The 24,097-nt window shown below is 39.0% G+C and overlaps 1 protein-coding gene across 1 annotated transcript in view; it reads right to left on the minus strand.

The window, feature by feature from the left end:
* The window catches only part of LOC111563745 (plasma membrane calcium-transporting ATPase 3-like), a 33,960-nt gene extending 12,082 nt beyond the window's left edge, over positions 1-21,878 (minus strand). The window contains exons 1-12 of the mRNA XM_023262982.3: positions 21,428-21,878; positions 18,858-19,194; positions 15,530-15,727; positions 14,406-14,663; positions 13,446-13,571; positions 11,781-11,906; positions 4,288-4,464; positions 3,727-3,941; positions 3,359-3,601; positions 1,819-2,060; positions 1,431-1,668; positions 695-874 (exon numbers count right to left, since the gene is read on the minus strand). Coding sequence (XP_023118750.2) covers positions 695-874; positions 1,431-1,668; positions 1,819-2,060; positions 3,359-3,601; positions 3,727-3,941; positions 4,288-4,464; positions 11,781-11,906; positions 13,446-13,571; positions 14,406-14,663; positions 15,530-15,727; positions 18,858-19,053 — 2,199 coding nt within the window. The 5' untranslated portion in view covers positions 19,054-19,194; positions 21,428-21,878. The remainder of the gene's footprint in view (positions 1-694; positions 875-1,430; positions 1,669-1,818; positions 2,061-3,358; positions 3,602-3,726; positions 3,942-4,287; positions 4,465-11,780; positions 11,907-13,445; positions 13,572-14,405; positions 14,664-15,529; positions 15,728-18,857; positions 19,195-21,427) is intronic.
* Between the last annotated feature and the right edge of the window lie 2,219 nt (positions 21,879-24,097).

Consider the following 24,097-nt stretch of genomic DNA (forward strand, 5'->3'; position numbering starts at 1 on the left):
AGGATAACTGGATGTTGCCATGGTAACCTACATGCATTCAGTTTCTTTCATTGTGGGACAGATTCAGACCTAAAAGTCTCAGAGCTCTAATGTGAAGCTGTAAGTTAGAAATAAGCTGAGATTCACTGAGTGAGAAAATATATTTACTTACACTACAAACAGTTTTCTATCAGCATTCCTCTCTCAACTCTTCTACAGCAACAGTGCTGCTTTCTACCGTAATAACTTTTACAATCTTTACTGCTGTCCATATTAACAAAACTAAAAATTATATCCTGTATATAGGTGTCAGTTAATATGTTGGCCAATATGTAAGATGAAAAAATTTGGTAGAGAAATACAACAATGAATTTGAAGTGACTTAGTAACCAACTTGTACTGAGCCGTACGTTACAGCGAACGCTGTGCTCAAGCTGAGCTACATAAACTCTGATCTCTGCATATAGGTTCTGTAAAGCGTCTCGAGACAATTTGACTGTAATTGGCGCTATATAAATAAAATTGAATTGAATTGAATTGAATTAATGGGACATTTCTCCAGACATAAAACTAGTCATAGATGTTACATCTGCTAAGCTGTTATTTAATCAAGGCTCACTTGTTTGGGGTTTATTCTGGAGTTATCCTATAGTCAAAGATGGATGTTGGCTACAGTAAACTGCAATAAAACAAACCTATTTTGAACTCCTCTCACCTCTCCTTTTTCATTTCTGATCAGCTGGTTGAACTCTTTGCCCTCCAGACAGAGGAAGTCCTCTCCGGGTGTCAGGATGCCACACTTGGTTGCAATGGCTCGGGCAGTGCTGATGTTGTCTCCAGTCACCATACGAACAGTGATTCCTGCACGCTGACACTTGGTGATGGCTTCAGGTACCTGGAGGAGCGTCAGAACACAGAAAATTCTTTCACTTTAAAGATAACAGAGTGATGACAGAAAAACATCCGCTTCTCGGTTTAAAAATCACTTTGAAGCCTAAAGGAATCAAGCAAGGTTATTCCTATAGAACCTTATCATAGAAAGAGGCTATTCAAAGTGCTTTACAGGCAAAGTTAAAACATTAAATCATATAATAATGCAGGAGCGTAAAACTGAATTATTCAAATTTAATAATTCCCAAACAGTACAGATGAACTGAATAAGGTGCACACAAAATTTATAGAACAATAAAAACTGATAAATTAAAAAATAAACACATGGAAATAAAAAAATGTTTAAATTTTTGGAGAATAAATATTAAATCCAATCTATAAGTAGTATGGGATGACAGAGTTTAGATATACTGCTGCATCAATAATGTTTCTCTCCAATTAATCAAAAATCTCATCACTGAAAGCTGAAAATGATCAAATATGGTATGTAATGACTCTCATTAATCAGTTCCACTTGACTCTGACATCAGGCGTCAAATAGACGTTGTGGCTGACTGTACCTCAGGTCTGACGGGGTCTTCGATGCCGACCACGGCGATACAGGTGAGCTCATTCAGGACCTTATTCTCATTGCCCCATTGTGGCTCTCCGTTTTCAGCAGGAAAGTCTCTGTAGGCCACGCAGATGGTCCTCAGCCCATCGCAGGCCATCGGCTCGATCACATTTCGCACCATCTCCTCACAGTCCTTCGACTTGAAGATACGAGGCTGACCCTGGGCATCCAGGATATGAGAGCATCTGGGAGAGGAGGCGGAGGAGGGAGGTTATGAGGCATTTAAACAACAGGTAAGAAACATCTTCCATTCCCCCTCCTTCCAAACAGCCCTGTTCATCTCAGACAGATGAATGAGGGATTAGCTCACACAATGTATGTGTCTCTTTTCTTACTTCTGCAGGACGATCTCTGACGCTCCTTTGCTGTACATGCGGTAGCCACCGTTGGCGTTCCTCAGCACAGTGCTCATGGACTTGCGTGAGGAATTGAAGGTGTAAACCTTGTAGAACTCTTCTTCGGGCACCTTGTCTCTGATCGGCTGGTAGTCCCTCTTCATATCAAGCACCAGGCCCAGCAAAGCGCACTCTGTCTTGTTGCCCACGTGGCGAGGCAGCCAGCCCTCTTTCTCCGGAGGCTATGGAGTTTTGATGTGAAAAAGGAACTTTACTTATCTTTTTGGTTTTTGGGGAGGTGAAAGTTTCTTTTTACACTATGCTCAGTAAACAGCTCTTATTCAAGCTCTTATGATCATTTGGAGTTTTATAAGAACCATGTCTGTTAATTCAGCCACACAATCACTCATATGTACCAATACACAGGAAGTGTTTCAGCTGCATCTTTCACCTCTAACAGAAAAGATATAATCCTATTTTAATCAATCATGCTGCAATCATGGACTGCAAACATTTTATTTGGGGTATACATGAGTAAGCATGACCCTGTAAACCTGTACATTTAAAGGAGACACATCTGGGTCTATTTTCTACTGTTCTATGTGCCAAACTGAAGCATGATGGGATCTCGGGTGGCAGTCAAGATGTGCGTCACCTGAACTCAATCTTGAGTCTGAAAATGTCTTGTGTTGATGCTGCTTTGCACCTCATGTGTAGACACAATCTAAAATTTATACGCTGCTTACAGTTACCTAAAATATCCAAACCTGCTAAGGGTAAACAATCTGTCTTCAGGCTTCTCATTTTTCGACTGTTTTATTTAGATAATTTAGGTCAGTTTGCACTCTGGCAACCGAGCCAAGCACTTTTCTTTAGTAAAAGTGAAACATACTGTAAGAACAGTAAATCAACAATCTAAGTTCTGAAAGAGTCTGTGTTAGAACAATATCACTTTGATTTACTCTTTATTTGCTTGGGCTGCCCTCAGTGATTTCAGTTGAGGTTTTGGTTAAGGAAATCATTACAATGACCGAAAATGTAATAAAAGCAAGAGTGTGTCCCTGCTATGTTGCCTCTCTCTTTGTGAAAAAGTTTCTAACCTTGAAAGCAAAGCTTCTTTATTAAAAAGAGGAGATTTTGTGCAGTTGTTAATTCTACTACACGTTTTGTCTTTAGGGTCTTTTTTCTATGACACAAACATTACATTGCTGCAGTTTTTCTGTGGAAACTATGACATTTCCCATAACAGAGATATTCAAAGTTGCTTAAAGGAAAAATTAACAAAAAACTTGACATGCCTATTTCCTGTACTCATAAATTTCAGGAGGCAATAAAGCTCAGAAATATGAAAAATAAAATAAAAATACCCACAGTATGACGATACATTTTTGCATAAATATATTACAGTTATTATATATTTAAAAAATTGACTGATTCTGACGAGGGTTTGATTGATTTCATACAGAATAATGTTTTGAGGTTAGGATTAGCATCTGTGTTCATGTTGCTTTTTGGTGCAGCAGGACAGTGAAAGTCTCACCAAGATCTTGGTGGTGTACGCTGAGTTGATGGAGATGCTGCTGACCAACATTTCCAAGGTCTCTGGTCTGATGACGGTGGGTTTGGGGATGGTCTTGTAGTGTCTATCGCCAATGTAGGCCTGCACCACCGTCATGCGGTTCATGGTCAGTGTACCTGTCTTGTCAGTGCAAATAGCCGTGGCGTTGCCCATGGTCTCACAGGCATCCAAGTGACGCACCAGGTTGTTATCTTTCATCATTTTCTAAAATATGCAGAACAACGTTGCTCATGAAACATATCAAAACCTCAAAGACTATTGCACAACTCTGAGGGGGGTCCATTAGTGTTATTTTTGTCAAAATCCCCTGCACTTGGCACCCTGCTCACCTTGACAGAGTAGGCTAGAGAGATGGTGACGGCGAGCGGCAGCCCCTCAGGAACAGCCACCACCAGCACCGTCACACCGATGATAAGGAACTTGACAAAATACTGGATGTAAATGGGGGTGCACTCGGACTTCCAGGTCAGACGCTGGATCCCAAAAGTGTCAATCAGAAAGTAGAGGGTGAGGATAATGACGGTCAGAGCCGACATGATCAGACCTGGTTGAAACAAACACAAAATCCCATTCAACTCATATAAACTTTAAATTGTACAAATAATGTTAATGACTACCAATTAACTGCCATTAATAGTTTAAAGAGAATAAATATATTTTAACTCATAAGCCAGAAGATGAAGGACATGCATGTCAGAAAACGTATTGTAGATTAGCTGCAGTACCTGGTTGTTCCACCATCTGGAACCACTTAATTCATAGAAAACCAAAATTTTGTGATGACGAGGTTGTCTGCAGGTTGGTAAATGTGACTGAATAAAGCTTTATGAACATTAAGATGAAAACAACCATATTTTATGGGTGTGTCTGTGTGTGTGTGTTCTCCTCACCGGTTTTCCCGATCTGAACAGCCAGCCTGGTCAGTTTGCCCTGCAGCACAGATTTGTCCTTCTTGGTCACGAGGGCCTGGTTGACCTTTGGTTTGGTCTCCTCCTCCTCCTCCAACTCGGCGGCCTCCTCACTCTTCAGCAGCTGGATCTCCACTGCGATGTCATCCTGGGTCTTGGCTGGTTTTAGAGGGGGAGGTCAGGATGGAAAAGGAGGAGGAGGAGGCAGGTTTTAAGGGGTCAGTGAGGGAGGAGAAGGAACGGTGTGGTGAACAAAGAGAGATGAGGAGGAGGTATAGGAGAGATCAGGAGGAGGTGAAGATCAGGACAGACAGAGTGATGGCGATAAAGGAGATGGTTGTAGTTTAGGATTAACAATGGAAAAAAGGGAAGTTTTTGGTCAGTGAATAAAATCAATGTATAACAATTCATCACAAAACAAGAAGGAGGGAGCCTTATTCGGGAGCAGTTTGAGGATGAAGGAAGAGAGGCAGAAATAATGTTACAGATTCGGTCAGAGACAAAGCTGAAAATGACTGGACGTGCTTGCTCAAAGATCAGACAAAACCTCTGACTCTTAATCATTACATGGTGACCCTTTGGCTGAATGCAGAGAGCAGTGTTTCATCACTTTATAATCACAGAACATTCATGAAAAGGTCCAGGTAGCTTTCAGTGAGTGTCACAGACGAGTAGGGAGCAGCAGTTCATAATGACGAGCAGCAGGCAAAACAGAATACAGCGAATAAAACAGAGAGGATTTAACACAGGGCTGCCAATCAAACACACATGCACACACACAGTTTGTTTCACATAAGAGATCAGAGTTTGGAACGAGGCTGAGTTCTGAAGTCTGACATGGAGTCTAGTTTTGCGTCCTGCTCGGCAGCTCTGCTGCTCATTTGCATAAACAAACTGCATATTTGCATTTCACTTCATCAGCTGTGATCCTGTTTGGACTGTAGTACTGTATGTGTACCTTTCTGATCTGGCTGACCTGTGCTTACGGTGAATTCAGCTGCACTCGCTCCATCCACTGCCATTTGTCATATTTCCATACCAAAGAAATGTGAGCAGGTGATGAATAGAAACAGAACAGCCCTGCACTAATGTGACACACTGAGGTTTGATGTTCTGTTTGCCTTCATGAACAAAAAAGCTCACAACAATGACTGAAACGGGGAGGATTTTACCTTCAGATTCCATTAATTCCTTGTTCAGTTATTAATATTAAATACTGGAAATGTTGCGATGGGCTGTTAAATGAATGCACAATGACTCGTCCGTCAGCTGACTGTATATTAGTTTAAACCCTGTTGGAGAGTCACTGCTGGGAACAATATCAACATCACATCTGGAACCAACAACACCGACAGATCACGGACATAAAACATGTTGGATTACTGGATGACCAGTAACAGGATTCTACATAACAAGGAAAACTCTGCCCTGCTAATCTAAATTTCTCAACTCCTGCTCCTCTTGTCCTGTTTCTATTGTCTACTACTGTGAAATAATCAAGTCTGTTCCAATTTTCAAATCAATTTAAAAAAAGCTTTACGAGAAGCAACCTATGTCAAATTAGTCAATAATAATAATGTGAAGTGAACGCATAAAGTACATTTTTGTGTCACATTTGCAGTGAGTTTTTAGAAATAAGTTAAAATTAAAATGAACAAACGCAAAATACCTGACTGGGCCTCAAGCAGGAAACACCTAAAATATTTTCAAATGAATTAAAAGAACTGGTCAGAAGATTCAGACATGTTTAAGCTGAACTGCAGGCTGTGTTTACACAGAGCAGAGAGAAGGCAAGTATTAAAGCCAATGAAAGATGTTGTTAATCTATCTATAATATATACTCACCATTATCCTAACGGATATGTTGATTGCAGTTTTTTAATTTTTGAAAAACAAGTATTTTTCATAAATGAGAAATTTGGTTGCAACAGTGCTACTAGTGAAAAGGTTAGTCTGGAGCCTTGAACTGCCTTTTTGTTGAAAGGTGTTACCCAAATAAATTTGCTTTATCGCACCTGTACAAGCAAACTTGACAGAAAAACTTCATATTTAAGAAATAAGTTCTTGCAATGAGGCTCAGAGTCTCTAACAAATAAACTCCCTCCCAAATCACTTTGATACTTCTGTGAAAAAAATAAATACAAATCCACAGCGAGTTTGAGACTGGAACTTCAAAGTTTTGTAAATGCAATCGTAGAGTCTGTTTTTCTGTGGCATAATGTGTTTCTATCGCCTCCACTGTCAGTGCCATCACCTCATTCATCAGGATGATAATGAAAAATTCCCCACACAGAAGTCTTCTCTCCATAGCATGACCTCAATATGACAGTTAACACTGCGGATGTGGGGATGAGTCAAACCAGGAATCTGCTGAGCTTTATGCACATGGTGCACTCTGGAGACAAGCCACAACATAGAACTAACTGACACAGCTTCAAATGAACAGGACTGACACCCACTGACCAACCACAGAACTGCAAACAGGCACAACACTGAACCATGGGAGAACGGCGGGCAGAGGGAAGGGAGTGTCTGACAGTCAAACAGAAAGCAAGTTAACAAACAGAAGATGAATGGAAAGGATCACCCCAAAGAACGAAGAACGACAGTGATGCAGAAACACAACAGAGAGACAGGAGGAGGTAGTTGAGGCTGCAGAGCTGTGGAGGCTACAGGAGATTTCAGCAAAACAGAGAACAGAGAAGCGGGAGAGAGTCAAACAGTGAGTACAAGACAACATAAAGTCCTGAGCGACACCCTGCAAGGAGGTAGCAGTGAGAGAAATGACAGGAGTCAAATGCGAAAAGAAAAGAAACTGAGGATACACAGACAGAACAGACAACAACCCACTAACATTGTCAGGGTGCAACTCCCACTGACAGCATCAACATCACGGCTCTGAGCGCTTAACATTCATCAACAACCAACAATACACAGTGGAGGTGACTGAATGAACAGTGTTCATTTTCTTCTCCAATACAACTACTGTTCAGTCACTTATTTCTTCCACTACTTCACTGTCTTTTGTATCAGTGTTGTGTTTTGGCCACTTAAACTTCCTCAGCAGATACTAAAAATGCTTCATTCAGATGATAAAAAAAAATGACCTTCTGAACCCTAAGACACACTGGCAGCTTTAAAAAGCATGATATTGGTCAGTAATTTTAAAAACAGAAAAAATTAATTTTGAACTTTCAGACATTCCTTGAACTGCTGTCAAAAAAAGTCAAATCGAAGCTTAAAATTTCATCAAAATCACTTCTTTTCTATGTTTCATTTAAAAATTGTACAAAAATAAATTGTTTGCTGGAATCTGATTCTGTAATAAAATAAAAATTATGTGCTTTTTGACACACACAAGAAGCCATTGGTGACTCAATTGTTACTACCAGTCAAAATTTCTGGGAATTTTTGGCTGATTAAAAATACAAATAGTAAAAATATTTTTAGTATGTAGAGTCACAAGTTTTTCCAGTGTTGGGAACAACTGTGGACACTTGGAAAACTGGATGTTGATTCCAGTTTTCTTATTTATTAAAAATAAATAATTAAAGAAATTAAACTTACATTTTTAAACTTTATTAGATTTATTATTATTATTATTATTATTATTATTATTATTATTATTATTATTTTTTAAACAATTTCTATCATTCTGTGTCATGCTGCACAGAAAAAGAGGTGCAGGACGTCATACTTGGAAACTACTTGGGATTCAAAGGTTAAAGTAAAATATCTGCATGAAAGATGTTTACTTTAACAATGACTCAGTTAGTGTAGACTGTAAACAACAGCAAACCTGAAGTGTTTGAGATATGTATTTTCAACATCAACTGGGACTTGACTAATGTTCTAGTCAATACAGGGCAAAAGAACTTCACTACAAGCTTACAGTTCTAAAGATTAAGCGCTAAAATTTTCTTCTTCCACATGCAGCAGACAAAGAATCATCATCCCACTCGAGTCATGTTTAAACATCTGCTGGAAACATGACTAAGGAGAGGAAGCCACTGCACCCCAAACTTGGAGCTAAAAGAGGCTAAAAAGCTGAGTGAGCTTGGAGCTCTGAAGCTAAAAGGGGGCTGGAAATTCGTGAAGATTTGTATTTCAGCAAAGGTCGCCTGTGAGTGCAGCTCTGAGAATTATCTCTGTGTGTAAAAGTGTGATAAGCTTCCAAGAGCCATTTGTCTTTCTATATACATCAAGAAGCATTCTTTCTCCAGCAGATTCCTCAACAACACGAGGTCGGGAGGAGGGGTGTGCTGCGCGTGCATGTGTGCGTGTTGAGGCAGCTTGTGGAGGAAGCTGGACATGTGTTGGATCATATGGGACATGGAGGACGGTTGGTTGGATTTGGAGGTTAGAGCGATGGCATCATCACAACTAAAAAATAAGAACACCTCAGAGGTCGGCCCGGTGGGTCACAGTGACAGATTTGTGTCTCAATTCTGAGCATGAAGTAGGACATTTTCATTACAGAATGTGTGGTTTTTGTTGAAGCTTTAAGAAATTCTGTTTGGAAGTGAAAGTGCATTTTATCAGATGAAAATCTTATTATCTTAGTAGTGGTCCAACTTTTGACAGATTCATGTTTCAGGAGCTGAAACATCTGGAGAAGGCACCCTTCAAACCTGAGACAACTGCAGCAGTCTGCTCATGAGGAGTGGACCAGAATACCTGCTGAGAGGTGCAGAAGTCTCACTGACAGTTACAGAAATCGTTTGATTGCAGTGATTGCCTCAAAAGGTTGTGCAACAAAATATTAAGTTAAGGGTACCATCATTTTTGTCCAGGTCTGTTTCATGAGTTTATTTCTTAAAATCATTCTGTTGAACCACGGTTCAAAAGCAATGTCTGATTTTCATTGTTTAATTTTCATAGAATTTTTATTTATTATTACTTTTGTCAGATTCAAATTATTTCTGTGACCACTGGGGGTTTTTCTTTCATTAACCGAGGGGCACCAACAATTTTGTCCACGTGTGTATGTATGTGTCAAAATTAAAACCTTTTGATCTTTTGATTTTTACCCTTCCGCACAAACGCAAAGTTTAAAAACTGTAAATATGCAGCCCAAAACTGAGTTTAATATTAACAAAACTATCAACCAGCCTAGTGGTGCAACTGAAGACTTCTCAATTACTATCATCATAGATAAACAGGGTCAGTAAATGTTCATATACACTATTTTTTTCTGCTTTCTTTAAATGATTATTTGGTTACATCTAATCAGATCACCACTGAAGCTCTAACCCATCTTGGATCAGGCCCTTAAAATTAAATGTAGCATAGTTGAAATTTATTTTTTAGTGGAACTACATTAGGCTTTTTATTCCTCAAGTGTGCAGCTGGCACTCATCAAGTCAGCCAATTAGCTTGGACAGCAAATGAGAGGTTTGTACTGTGTGAGAAGCGCAAAATGACTGATTTGAAAAAATTAGTGAGAGTGCGTTTGATTTAATTCAAACAGTTTCATTGGTCCACTGTGACCTGTTCGGTAATTTCATTCTGATGTGACGAGGCTAAACGTACTGACAGCATGAAGCTCGCCCGTAAAAATCTATACATTAGCTGCATCATTGTATAAGCCGCAGGGTTCAAAGCGTGAGAAACAAGTAGGGGCTTATAGTTCGAAAAGTATGGTATATATGGATGTATCCGTATTTCCAAGTAAAAATAGTCTTTGTTCCACAGTTCACCAAACGTTGAGGCCTTGCCAGTTTTTGTGCTCCTAAAAAATTAGTCCAAAGCACCATGTTGTCGAAACAGCAAAAAATGGAGTCTTGCCATACACATCAAATTATACTGATGATAGAGGCCTCATTTTTGAAATGTCAGGAAACATCTGATAACGAGGACATATTTTGATTAGTGAGAACATCTGGACCAGTTCTCACTTATTTAAACACTTACAGAGGATCCAGGCTTTTTTATGTTTACGAGGAGATTTAAATTGCAGTTTTCGCTATGAAATCTATGGCCCTCACAAAGACACATGTATTAGATGCTCATGTAAATGCTTTGTTCTTCAGTTTTTCAGGTGAACCTGAAAACTTGTCTTGTGGTTCACCTCAGGAATTCAATACTGCTGATTTTTGTCTTTAAATCAGTGACCGGAGGCCGAAATGTGACCCTGAGCATCTCTCTCGGCTGAGCTCACGGCTCACAATGAATGCCTGACGAACTTTAGCCAGAAAAAAACAAATGATCAGGCGAACCAAACTAAAGAAAAAGACATGAGTAAAAAGGGGTTAGCATGATTACAAGCAAATTAAAAGCAATAGAGACCGACTACAGAAGCCTGTTGATTAACATCAACCTGCTCTGAGATAGTACAAGGCTCATCTGGACTTTGGGTTTTGAAGGGTTCTTCTTCAAAAAGCAACTGTGTGCAAACAATGAGGTACGTTTGCCATTTTTACTCAACATTATATCAAATCAGTTCCTCAGTAGAGTGGTCATAATCCTCCATGAATAAATGAGACCATGATGCAGCCTTTTTTCATGAGACCGAGCAAACAGATGTTTTTATACATTTATACAGCTCAATGTGTTGACTCACTGATTTTATTCACTTGAAAGCAAACAAGAAAAGACAAAAAAATCTTACTGCTTGCTAAGCTTTCCTTCTAACACCTAATATTCTGGTTAATTTTTATCCACTGACTGACTTAGTAAAGAGTGAAACCCATCACCAGTTCATAACTCATGTCATGGATGCAGAAATTGAGGATTTTTCTTCTTTTGTAGGAACAAGCTAGTTGGTAAAAAATTATGATCAGATGTATTTCCTCAAGATTATGCCTTGACTATAACTGTAGGTGAGCTAGTAAGCTGTCCATGCTAACACTAGCAGCTCACGTTGACAAAAAGTCATACAGCCCTACAAAGTCAACACAGCCTCATTTACGCTGCTTTAACTTGTAGAGAAATCCAAAGAAAACTGATGTGTCTTGTAGTGTTTGTGAATCTCTGATGGGCAACATTTGTCTGGAGAGGGTTTAGGGACTTGTGAACATCTTGTCATTGTACACATTGATTTTGGTCAGATACTTCAGTTGTATGTACAGACACAATCACAGTGTAAAATAACATCATCACTACATATGAACTCATGTTTGGTCTCATTTATTCTCTAATGATGTTTCTTTGGACAGATTGAAGTCAAATATAGCTAAAAAATTATGATTAGACCTTTCAAACAACTCTGCTGTTTTCAGCCCAGACTGGATGAACTGTACCTGCTGAAAGAGTCGACTAATACAACAGGAGGAACTTCAAATCAACACCAGCTGATAAGAATGTGCAAATCTTTCCGATTTGCACTGTTCAAACAGTAGAAATATTCAGAAGTTGACAAGGTCAAATTTTCCTCTCAACACTTCACAGATTTACTGTCCTCGTATAACCTTCGACACTTTAACAAGGGCTCTGTTTTCTGAGATGTGTGCGACAGACTTCGCCTCATATCTTACTTTTCTTGACCTTCTCCTCTTCGTCATTCTCGCCAGCACCCAGGAGAGTAAAGATGATGCCAGTTTGAGAGTTGAGGCCAACAGCTGTCACCACCATCTTGCCTGATCCCTCCATCACATGGGTCCCTGAGGTAACATTCAAAAAGCTCAGCACAACACAAACTTTACTTTTAACAGGCATTGTGTTACTATGTTGTTTCTTTTTATTTTAAATAATTGTCAGATCAATTATCAATTAATTTTTCTTCTGCTGCATCATTGAATAGACCTGTCCTTGTATTTATGCTGCGCTCCATTTTACCGATTAAGCAGAAGACAAGGACACGCATGCCAGTAAATGTATTGTAGATCAGCCATTGTAGTACCTGATTGTTCCACCAAGTGGACCCTCTCACTGTTTTATTTTCTCTGCCAACGAATGCGGAGTTGTGTGATGGTTGGGGTACGTTTGTACGTCTGTTTGTCTGCCTTTCTGTGCTCAACATTACTCAAAAACAGACTAACAAATTTGGATGAAATTTTCGGGGAAGGTCAGAAATGACACAATGACCACCTTATTAGATTTTGGCAGTGATGCAGCTTATAGTCTGGATCCATGGATTTGTTAAAGACTTCTGTATCATTGAGAGATAGCAGCACGGCGTAACTGTAACTATGACAAGTGAACACTACGTCAGCTGCCTGCTGACAATCACATGATTGCAATCCTACTACAAATTCACCAGGACTTATCCGTCGGATATGATACAAGGAAAAATTGATTAAATTGTGGGGGTGTTTCTGAGCCCCATCAATTCCCGCCGCCCGCTACATACTTAGGTCACATGATTCGGTATCCGTACATAACGTACACATGAATAACACATGCCTGTGCTCAGCGCAAGCTCATTTTATACTAAAAACTTCATCCGTCAGAAATGATACAAAGACTGAGCAACCTTGGTGGAGTACTGTGCTCTCTGAGTGCTTTTTTTGTTACTGTTGTGACCAGAGGGGGCATCACACTATGAACAGTTCATGTTGGCAAGCAGACTGCATTGTGGGGGTTTAGCTAGCAGCAGCACCACGACAAAGTCTTTCGTGACGGTTAATGACTTCTGTCCAGAGCTCATGTGTTTAAGACAAACTGGGATTGGCAAGGACACGGTGAAAATTAACTGATTGACAAACAGAACTGAGCTGTGTTTGAGGTTAAAATAGCTTCATAAGCATATCGGAAAATGTTCACTGTACTTACTTAAAATAATAATTCATTGATAATAATTCATTGATAACAAACCATCGATTGATAAGAAAAACTGTTAAAAATTTGCATCCGTAATTGGAACATTGCATAATTTATACATGTGTGCTGTGAGATTGTGTTTAAGTCAAACTTTGATGCCTTAATATTCACTTGACTCTATGCTTACAATTAATTTAATTAGTCTGAACATTTATATTTCACACATCCAACACAAGCAAGAGGATGGGACATTTGACTTCTAACCAAACGGCATTCTTGGGGCTACAACACTTGGCTGGATTATTTAGTCAATTGTAATACAGGCCACACAGTTGAGGTCTTTGCCGACAAGGCAAATGAAACATGTTTTTGCTCATAAGGATAAATGTAAGGACAGTTGAGTACTGGTCCATGTCATGTGTCTGTACAGTGGCGCTCACCGGACAGCAGCATTGGGTCCTTCTCTGCTGACTTCTGAACCTGGTCAGACTCTCCAGTCAGTGAGCTCTCATCCGTTTTGAGGTCGTTGCCTTGGATCAGGATCCCATCAGCAGGCAGCAGGTCTCCTGCAGGATAGAGGTCAGAGCGTCTTAGCTTCTGGATGTGAGGAGGATCTTACACTGCTTCAGCATTTCATTTATTTCTCTGTATATCTTCACTATTCACTGATCTTTGCTCCAGTCATTTCAAAATCTGATGAAGGCTGAACACTTAGACATTATGTTAAACCCATGCTCTCTTGAGCTAAAATAGAAAAAAAAATTGACAGTAAAAAAAGACACTCAGAAATTGCTTGAAATTTAGAAAGTGAAACTCAATCTGTTCGCTCCATAGCTATTATTGAGTTGAAATTATTAAACAGATCCAGAACTCCACAGAATATTTTTGGTCAGAAATGTTTCTGACCAAACGCTGGACATGTCCATACAAACTTCATTTGTATTTATTTAGCACCATTTCACAACTTAAGAATGGTGAAGACCTTCTAATATGAAATTATAGAGAAACACAATAAATCCAAAGATTCCCTTTGAGCAGCACTTAGCGTATTGTGATCCAGCGCCTTTGGGATGAACTAGAACTCCAAACAGTTTATCATTGCTTTTGTGGCTAATTCAATATCTGGCCAAGGAACAACTTTGTCTAACTGACATATTTACAGTGATGCTGAATAGTATGATTTGTCCCTGACTAAACGTAAATAAGGTGACTGTAGCCCAACAGACTCACTAATGCAGTCTCACTAATGCATATGTGGCTGAAACCTGCAGGGTTGTCTAACCAGAATGAATCTTAAAGAGGGAGAAAACAAAGAGCAGAACATCTGGTCATGACTGAGTTTGAAACTGGAGTTTTGTGGCACAGATTTGCTGCTTCAGTTTGGTGTGTGGATTTCAAACCGTATTTGATCTGAGCGATGTCTCCCACCACGATCTCCGCCACAGAGATCTGGATAACCTGTCCTCTGCGGATGACTGTGAATTTTTGTTCTTGTTCGATGCGACTCTGAAGTTTGCGGAACTGCTTTTCTTTGGACCAATCGTTGAAGGCCGTCACCAGGACAACGATGATGACTGAGAACAGGATGGCGGCGCCCTCGATCCAGCCGCCATGGGCCTCGTCCTCACTCTCCGCGCCACCTGCAGCCTCCCCGCATGCTGGAAACAAATAATGACAATTAGAACTAAATAACAAAATCAACAGACTGACCACTACAAATGACGTAAAATAGGTTAGCTAACAGCAACTGCAGAATTCAGAGAAAAAGTTGAACATTGTTTGTTCAGACAAAAATAGCAGTTCCAGTCATCACATTAGCAAAAAGCTCAGTTCTCCATCCTTCACAAGGGGAACTACAGTCAGAAAGCTCAGGAAGGCAATGAGAGAAGGTACAACAGAGTCCAGCTGGCTGGGAGTTGATCTGTGGACACTGAGATTATGTGGTTCATACTTAAACCAGTTAGCTACCAGGTTCAAAGTTAAATTCTGAAATACAGAATACCTACACAAATATAGATTGTCTTTTTTCTTTTCAGTGAGGTAGGAGGCACAGATGTTCATTTTCGTAGTTCTAGTACAGTAATTGTAACATCTGCAAAAGTTAGTCAGCCCTCAGTAACTCCTCGTTTGGCAGCTCACAAACACTTGTTGCAGCAACAAAGAGTCTTTTTGTTCCTTATTTAGGGATGTGCAGATCAGTTCAAGTTCTGAGATATGTTTGGACTATCTGCCATGTCCAGCACGTTTAACACTGACAGACTTTCAGTGATCTACAGGTCAGCATATTGTGATGTTTAACAGCTTCAGCTTGTGTTTCTTGAAGTAGATTGTGATGATTTAGAGGTCTTCTCTGGATTGTTGTCCTGCTGTAAAAGCAACTTATCAGTTTCAGCTTCGTGGGCTATGAGCTATAGCAGATACTTAGTAGGATTATAACTGTAAAGCTTTTTACAGAGTCTAAAAATACTGGGATCAGCTTTAAAAAAGTTGTAATTTGTAGGATCTACAGTGTGACACCACTGACTTTCATTGTTGCCCCCTGGTGGCTTGTAGAAGGACAGGCCGAGCGAGATGATTGCAGCGATTTCCAGGATGATGAGTGTGACATCCTGCAGAGCCTCCCACACCAGCAGCAGGAATGTCTTGGGCTTCTTTGGGGGGATTAAGTTCTTTCCAAAAGCCGTGTGGCGTTTTTCCAAATCACTTGTGCTACCAGCCAGACCTACAGACACAAACATGACACATTATTAATTGAGAGCAACTGAGCAAAACAAATGATACCACACATGTAACAGTAGCCTGATTTCACCAGAACTCTTCATCAGGGTGTTTAGGTGAAGGTTTCAGCATGCAGTTCAGCTGAAAACTCTCAGAATTTTTATTGCATGACTGTTGGTCACAGCTGAGTCACTAATGGCTCCACAGCTGTGCAGAGACTTTCCTGTTTTTGACAGACTCTTTTCTCTTACAGAATGGCAAGTGACAAGTCAGTAGTTAAAGAACAGTCAGAGTTTATGACAGCAGCAACCTGTCATTCAAAGCAACCCCGCCGTTAACTATACATAATTTTCACCGTCAATACAATTTTGAAAAAAATCATCATCTGCAGTGGGGATGAATGATTTAATCAGCTAAAGAAACTAAAACTCTATTTTCTATCAGGCTGTGAACTTGTTTATTTCTGCTGTGAAATTGGACATTTTGTAGAGGTCTGTGGAGCTTGAGACACTTTTGGAGCCTCAAGTGGGCATCTGAAGAGCTGTTGTTTTTGTATGTTTCTCACTTTTGTATTGTCATCATTTGTCAGCTGCTTGAGTGTAACTAAAATGACAGCTTGGTGATACTAGTTTCTTTCTCCCTGATAAGTTTGGGTTGCATAAACAAATGTGTTTACCCCTGGAACATAAAGAGTTGACCATATATTGATAATGGAGCATGACAATCTCTGGCACTCTCCCTGTTGACCTTCTTGTCACCTCCATCCATCTAACTGTCATACTGTCAATTTAAAACAGCAAGCTGGTAGAGTAGCAAAGTAGAGGAGTTTGGTTGGGACACAACCTCATTACAATACGAGAAATCTAGTATTTCACATCTTGACTCCTAGAAGACTATTAAAGTCACATTATCTTGGCCTATGCTATTTTGATTTCAGAATCTTAATTTCATAAATTTAACAGCTTTATGGAAGACTGAATCTTAAATATGAGTAAACTCAGTACATAATGCTGATGCAGATGATATATTACTGAAAGACAAAAAGTAAACATAATCCAGACTGAAACTTGTCCAGTACTACACATTTTGTGTGTTTGCCCTCAATCTTACATTCAAGTTTCTTCCACTTTTTACACCCCTCTCTCTGCAGTGAAAATGTAATTACACCTTCTTCAATAAAGTGAGTAATTTCTTGTGTGGAGGATGCAACTACAACTGTCCTCTGATTACGAAATGGAGCAGAGCAATGATCTATGGAGCCATTAGGGGAACGGGCTAGAATTAATTTCAATCCTGGAATGGGCCAATGGCTGCAAACACACACATGCATACAATAACACACAGGGATAAAAGGATGACAGAGGGAGAGAGAACTAACAAACAGCAGCATGTCAGCCATTTTCTGGGCTCACACGGAGCTCTGACTGAAATTCAACTGATCATGTATCACCACTAAATAAGAAGCGCGTCCATCTTTACCAAACCTGTTCGTATGACATCTGCCACCTCCTGATCTGTGTGTCTGTTGAATACAATTACAGACACATTTTAATCAATATACTGGTGACTTGCAGAGCTGCACACAGCCTAAACAACAAGTTCCACTGAGATCTTCGTGCTGATCATCATTAGTGACGTGACTAAAAACACCCATGACCCTGTGCCCCCAACACCTTAAAATTAGGTTTATAGCAACAATCTATATCTGGTGAGTTGGACAATTTTCTACAGTAGCCCAAAACAGACAAACAAAACACTGACACTAGAAAGAGCCTGTTGCATTTTTACACAGAAGAAGCTGCTGTTGTAGGTTCTCATACTTGTTGATAGAGAGGTGACGGAGGGAGCCTCATCTGGCTGCATTTACAGTCTAGCAACCACTAAATTCACACTGGTCCATCCTACTAATAAATTCAGGAGAGATTCTTTGATTTTTATATGTATGTGTTTAAGTTTAAACTACTGTTAAATTATAGCTGTTAATCGTTTCAGTTATTTTTGTTCCATTATGATGAAAAAATACATTTGTTAATGATTATCTTATCTACCCATTCCTGAAGTGATCAAGTGAGCCCATGTCAGAACCATTGTAAGTTTCAAGTCAAGTATCTGAAGGCCAGAAGAACACACAACACACGACATACAGTGAATTACAGGTTGAGTTGTTTTCTGATCGGGAATCTGACAAATTGGCTGTTAATATTATTACCATCATAACAAAGCAGTGACAGGGAAATTAGATGTAATAAAGAGAGGACTAAAAAAAAACATTCCTGATATTTATCTTAAGTAAAGTGACTTTTATCAATCAAGCAATAAAAAAAACAACTCTGAAGTAACTAAGAAGTCATTACAATAATTGACTAATGAAGAAACACAATAGTTAAATTAACATCAAAAATAATTCTCAGGTGCAGCACTAAACTGCAGTATAGTCAGAGCCATGTAGAGAGACGGATAGTGATAACTCTCCCTGTCAGAGTTTTAGTGATTCAATAGCCCACAGCAGTCAGTGTTGGGTGTGAAGCAGTTTGGATGAGCAGCTGGTCGATGATATTGAGAATATTCGAGGTTGAGCAGTCAGTCTGATCCACATTAGAGCATTGCGAACAGGTGCTGCAGCGGTTAATCACATATGAGGAACTGACCTACACACATGTTTTTGCTTTGTCTGGTTGGCCAATCAACATTGGCGATGATTTTATTGGAAGATTAAGTGATTGATTTCTAGAAGTGAATTTTAACGTGACTCAGCAATAATAAAACATGAATAATAATAATGTCAGCTGTTAAACTATCGTAGGCTACATTTGACGTAATAACGTTGAACTTGACACAAACTGTTTCTGCTGCATCTTTGCTTTTGATCGCTCCCTGTCATCCTCACAACAGCAGGATTCATAAGCTGTGATCTGCCAAGGGACTGCAAATGGACATTAGCTTAAAGCTAACTCTGGTGCAATACATCAAATAGCAACATTGATGTTTAATACTGTACACGGTCCCTTTTCAAATAAATTGATTATTAATAATAATAATCATCATCAATCTTATGATTATCTTTATACATAAGACCAAGTATATAAGTATATAAGTGCAATATGTGTTGGTTTGGTGAAATGGGCAGGTCTTACCTTGTACAGATGATGTTTTGAGGCGGCGACAGATTCCGTGCACATCTCCATAAGTGTCCCGTATCTTGTTGACAGCTTCATCACCCCGCAGCTCCATCAGGCTCCTCAGTTCCATCATGCTCACTCCATAGTCGCCATCATGGTTGCCTTTTGCAACCGAATTCCCCGGAGGGTCGTCTGCTGTGTTGTTGGTCATTCTGGTCCTCTTCACAGCAGTTTTATCCTCTGAAAGTATCTAGTAAAGAGAGCTAGTAAACTCTGACTGTATTGTCAGTTTGCAGGAATTGAGGGTAATGTGGTTCTCACAGTGGAGTAAACAAGTTCCACTGGCGTCACGCTGCAGAAGAAACAGAAACAAGATTTTTAGAAACTACATCCAGACTAGAAACTGAACACGCAGGAACCAAACATCGTCATCTGCAGACAGATGAGTTCAGGATTCCCTCTGATTTTTTTTCTAATTAATAGTGTAGAGATAATTTGGCCAATTAGGGAAGAGTTTCTCTTCTCAGATTATTAGAGCTCTGAGAGCAGAGACTCTAATCCTGAAAGATTTTTATTGAATAGTGTCAAAGCCATCCAAGACATCAGGATAGCCGAGAGATGACTTTATCGCTTCAGGAAGGACTCTGGCTGTTGCATTTTCAACCAAATGCAAACATCTTTTTCTTGAGGGACAAGTGAAGAAAGTAGATTGTAGCAATCAGGTCTGGGTGTTATGGAATAAAGTTGCACAAAGAGGTAACACCAAAAAAAAAAAAAAAACACAAGGGAGTTAAAAGACAGCTCAACCTTCAGATTGTGTGTTTTTAAATACAGCAAGCTGAAAACATTTACTGACTGGACCACAGAACATACACACTAAACCACATAACTAAAATTTTGAGAAGTTACACTTTCAGATTTACAAAAATATTAAGTCCGCCTGTGACACATTATCAGCTTTACCCGACAGTCACACAGAGATGCTGCAGCGAGTGATAAACTTGTGGAAACAGTGGCAGACATTTAAAGCAGAAAAAAGCTCAGTTTGCACCAACCTTCATAGCTGTGTGAACAAACACAAACTTTATAGTTTAATGCAGATGGCTCATTTCTGGGATTCCTGACTGAGTGGTTGCATTAGTGGACAGTGTAGTCGACCTGACTGATGCCCCACTGTCTATTCTAGAGTGTGTGTGTGTGTGTGTGTGTGTGTGTGTGTGTGTGTGTGTATAAACACTACATCTAATTACCTGAATGAAAACAGATTAACTGCTCTCTCTTGTTAGTCATTTCATCTCAGCAGCAGAGCATCAAACTACAACTACCGGGTTAAAATTTGGACTCTTCTGATATTTAAAGCTCGTTCATATGATGAATTGTGCTGTGATGTCTTTGAGTGAAGTCCAAATGACCTTTTCACCAACCAAGTTTCAGCCCAACTTCATGGAAAGCACCAACAAACACATCCACATATAGGTACATTGCTGTTGACCCACAGTCAGATGTTTGTAGCTGCCTGGTATATGCAAAGTTCCGATGCAACAATCGAACAAAAACATGAAAAAGCTTAAAATCTACTATAGAAAATTTAAACGGCAACATATTTTCTCAACTTAAAAAGTACCAATCAATAAATAAAGAGCCTTCAGTTGTAGAGGAAAAGCTGACACTCCTATGGCAGTGTAGTTTGTTGGTTGAACATAACTCAATAGGATTAAGGCAAACTGTTGCGCTAATATTTTGTGTACATCACATCAGTGCATAGCTAATTATCTGCGTCCTCCCTGAAATCCAAATTGTAAATACAGAGATGTGCAAGATTTGGTAGAAAATGACAGCAAAGAACAAATGTCTTATCACAACTGGCCATTTTCCCATTTGGATGCAGCAAACAGTGAAGTCATTGTTTCTCCACCTCCTTCAGAACCACCTCAAATTCAACATATTTTAATAAGTTTGCACATATTAAGAGGCTTTGCGCAATCTTTGACAGCGACTCTCCTGCTCAGCAAACCTCCACAACACGGAAAAACATTTCATCTCACCGAAATGCCAACTTTAGCGACAGATGCAGACAGACACTAGCGTAAAAAAGAGAAAGAAACGTTAAGCTGTCGGTACTCAACGGCTGACAGCGTTGACTACAGACCAGAGACAGGCACGTGCTCGTCTAACGGTCCTGTCGGGACGTTAGACGACCAGAATCCGGTAAAAGAAAAAAAACGAGCCTCTGAGGGGTTCAAATACTTAACATGATTTTCAAAAGCGGAAAATACAACAAATCCGAGGTTTTAACGTACCGAAACGGGATAGTTGCTCGTTAACACCTGTGGAAAATCCCAAATCTGTTGCAAACAAGTCGGTGTCCAGGTAAATAAACGGCAGTTCTGACCATTACCTGGATGCTGAGCAGTGTACACAACCGGGGACACGACGGAACCCCGAAAAACACGTTAAAATGTCACTTTAACGGTCAGACGACCGTCTACGGTGTTTGTCTTTTTAACCACAAGTGAATTGAAGGAAAGCGGAGGAAAGTTAAAGAGAAAAAAACTGAGAGAGCGAGAGAAAGGAAAAGACGTTACCTCCACTCTGCGGATCCTCGTCCAAATCACGTCCTGTGTCGGTAACGGAATTCAGGGGGGGTTTGTCAATTTCCCAACAGGGCTCCAAGTTGACAACTGCGGTGGTGAAAAAAACAACTGAAAAATGGGTCGGGGAGGAGAAAAACAAGCGTCGGCCGACGGTTGAAGCAGTTTTTCTCACTCTGGTGGCACCCAAACAGGCTGCGGTCCAGTAACAGCCGACCCGGAAAAACGAATCGGACCCGAATTGAGTCCCGAAATCAATCCGCTGGAAGAAGGAAAAACTCACGGTGTGTCTGTGTCGTCCGGAGGAACCGACTCTGGGAAAAAGAGCGGACCCGGTAGACGAGCTGTAGCTGGCGTTGTGTCGGTAGCGGTCCGGTGTGCAGAGGAACTGTAGTACTTTTAAACTTAGCAAAGAACCAACTGCCGGATCAACGTCTCTTGTGCGCGAGCTGACCAGCCAAGAGAGAGAAAGGCAAGCGCGTGCTGGAGGGATGGACCAATCGGCATCAGCCAGTTATTAAGGTGGATCCGACAATTAACGACCGTTATACCGATTAGTAGGTTGGTCCAAACTATAAATTATTCCCTTAAACAAATTACCTAATTTAAATATTCAAACACTGAAAAACTAATATTACTATTCTGAGGAACAAACTGCAACATTTCGAGAGAAAGTCCAGTAATTAACCAAAATTTGTCACCTAATCAACTATCTTACCGATTAGTCATTAATGTAAACTATACATTTTCTCCCCCTTAATAAATGACCACTTCATATACAATAGTAATCTTAATGTAATATTAAATATATATACATATATACAGCTCAAAAACATTCAGTAATATTAATATATACACTACTGTTGAAAAGTTTGGGGTCACCCACACAATTTCATGTTTTCTATGAAAACTCACACTTTTATTCATGTGCTAACATAACTGCATAAAGGTTTCCTAACCATCAGTTATCCTTTCAACACCATTAGCTAACACAATATAGCATTAGAACACAGGAGTGACGGCTGCTGGAAATGGGTCTCTGTACCTATATAGATATTCCACTAAAAATAGCCGCTTCCAGCTAGAACACTCATTTACCACATTAACAATGTATACACTGCATTTCTGATTCATTTAATGTTATCTTCACTGGAAAAAACAGCTTTTCTTTCAAAAATAAGGACATTTCTAAGTGACCCCAAGCTTTTGAACAGTAGCGTGTATATAATTAATATGTAAATAAGCCAATTTAACACGTTACTAACTATATAATAACATATCGACTATTTTGAGAAAAAAAGCTGCAATATTTCAAAAAAAAGTCCAACCAAAAATTTGTCTCCAAATCAACTATCTCACTGATTAATCTGTTAATGTAAACTATACCTTTTCTCTCCCTTAATAAATGACAACTTGATATAGACATTTAAATTCATTTTGTGGTTAGTAGTATAATATGCCTACTATTTTGAGAAGAAAAAGCCGCAATATTTCCAGAGAAATAAGTCTAGTAGTTAACCAAAAATTTGTCTTCAAATCAACTATCTTGCACTGATCACACTTAATAGCAGTATCTACATATATCTATCTATATCTATATAGATAAAGATATAGATATGGTGTTTTTGCAGATGATTTTAAGCAAATGTTTGGTTATTTTTTTCAGTGGAACAACATGTCACATCTGATACATTTAGTCAACAACAGAAACTTGAAAATTCACCATTTTTTTCTGATTTTACAGTTTCTGACTCTGATAAATGGTAGATTTTTGGTCATTGCTTTAACAAGATGACAAGCTTTTTAAACTGGAAAATAGTGTACCTACTATTTTGAGAAAAAAATCTGCATATTTTCAGAGAAATTCAATTCAATTCAATTCAATTCAGAAAACTTTATTTGTCCCCAAGGGGGAACTAAAAAGGGCATAAGCGGGCTTAAAAAGGACGACCAAGCAAGACACACAGTTATACACAAAAAGACAAACATTAAAAAGTCTAGCAGTTAAACAAAAATTTGTCACCTAATTGACTATTTTACCAATTAGTCGATTAGTCTAAACTAGAACATTTTTTCCAAAAAAAGAAAAACAGATCAATTTAATTCAACATTAAATTCATTTTGTGTCGACAAACTGTATATTATTGTATAATGCAGCACACCATATAAAAATTTCATATAAAAATATATGAAATGTTGTCTTTTATTAATGCTAATATCTTGAGGTTTGAGGATATATTATTGCATATCACATTTTGAAAAAAAAACAATATTTCAAAAAAATAATTTTGCATTGTGTCACAAGCAAAAATGTGAAGCCAAATATTAAAAGATAATAATATTTTCAGGGAAAAAATTGTAAATGTAGTAAATAATTACGATTAAGTCAACATATTACATGAAAAATAAAAAGTCATAATATTTAGAGTGATGGATCCATTATTATTGAAAAGTACAAAATTCAAAACAATAAAAGAACAAAATGTCTTAAAGACAAAACGTAATTTCTAGTAAAATATAATCCGGACCAAATGAACAGTTACCTGTACAAATTCAAACCCTGAAAACTCAGTCATTCAGTAAATTGTCCTTTACCTTAATTTTCCACCTTTCAAAATATTCAGTTTTTTTTCTTTATTTTTTTTTTATTCTATTTTATTTTGT

The sequence above is a fragment of the Amphiprion ocellaris genome, chromosome 5, assembly GCF_022539595.1.
Source record: "Amphiprion ocellaris isolate individual 3 ecotype Okinawa chromosome 5, ASM2253959v1, whole genome shotgun sequence".
NCBI lineage: Eukaryota > Metazoa > Chordata > Actinopteri > Pomacentridae > Amphiprion > Amphiprion ocellaris.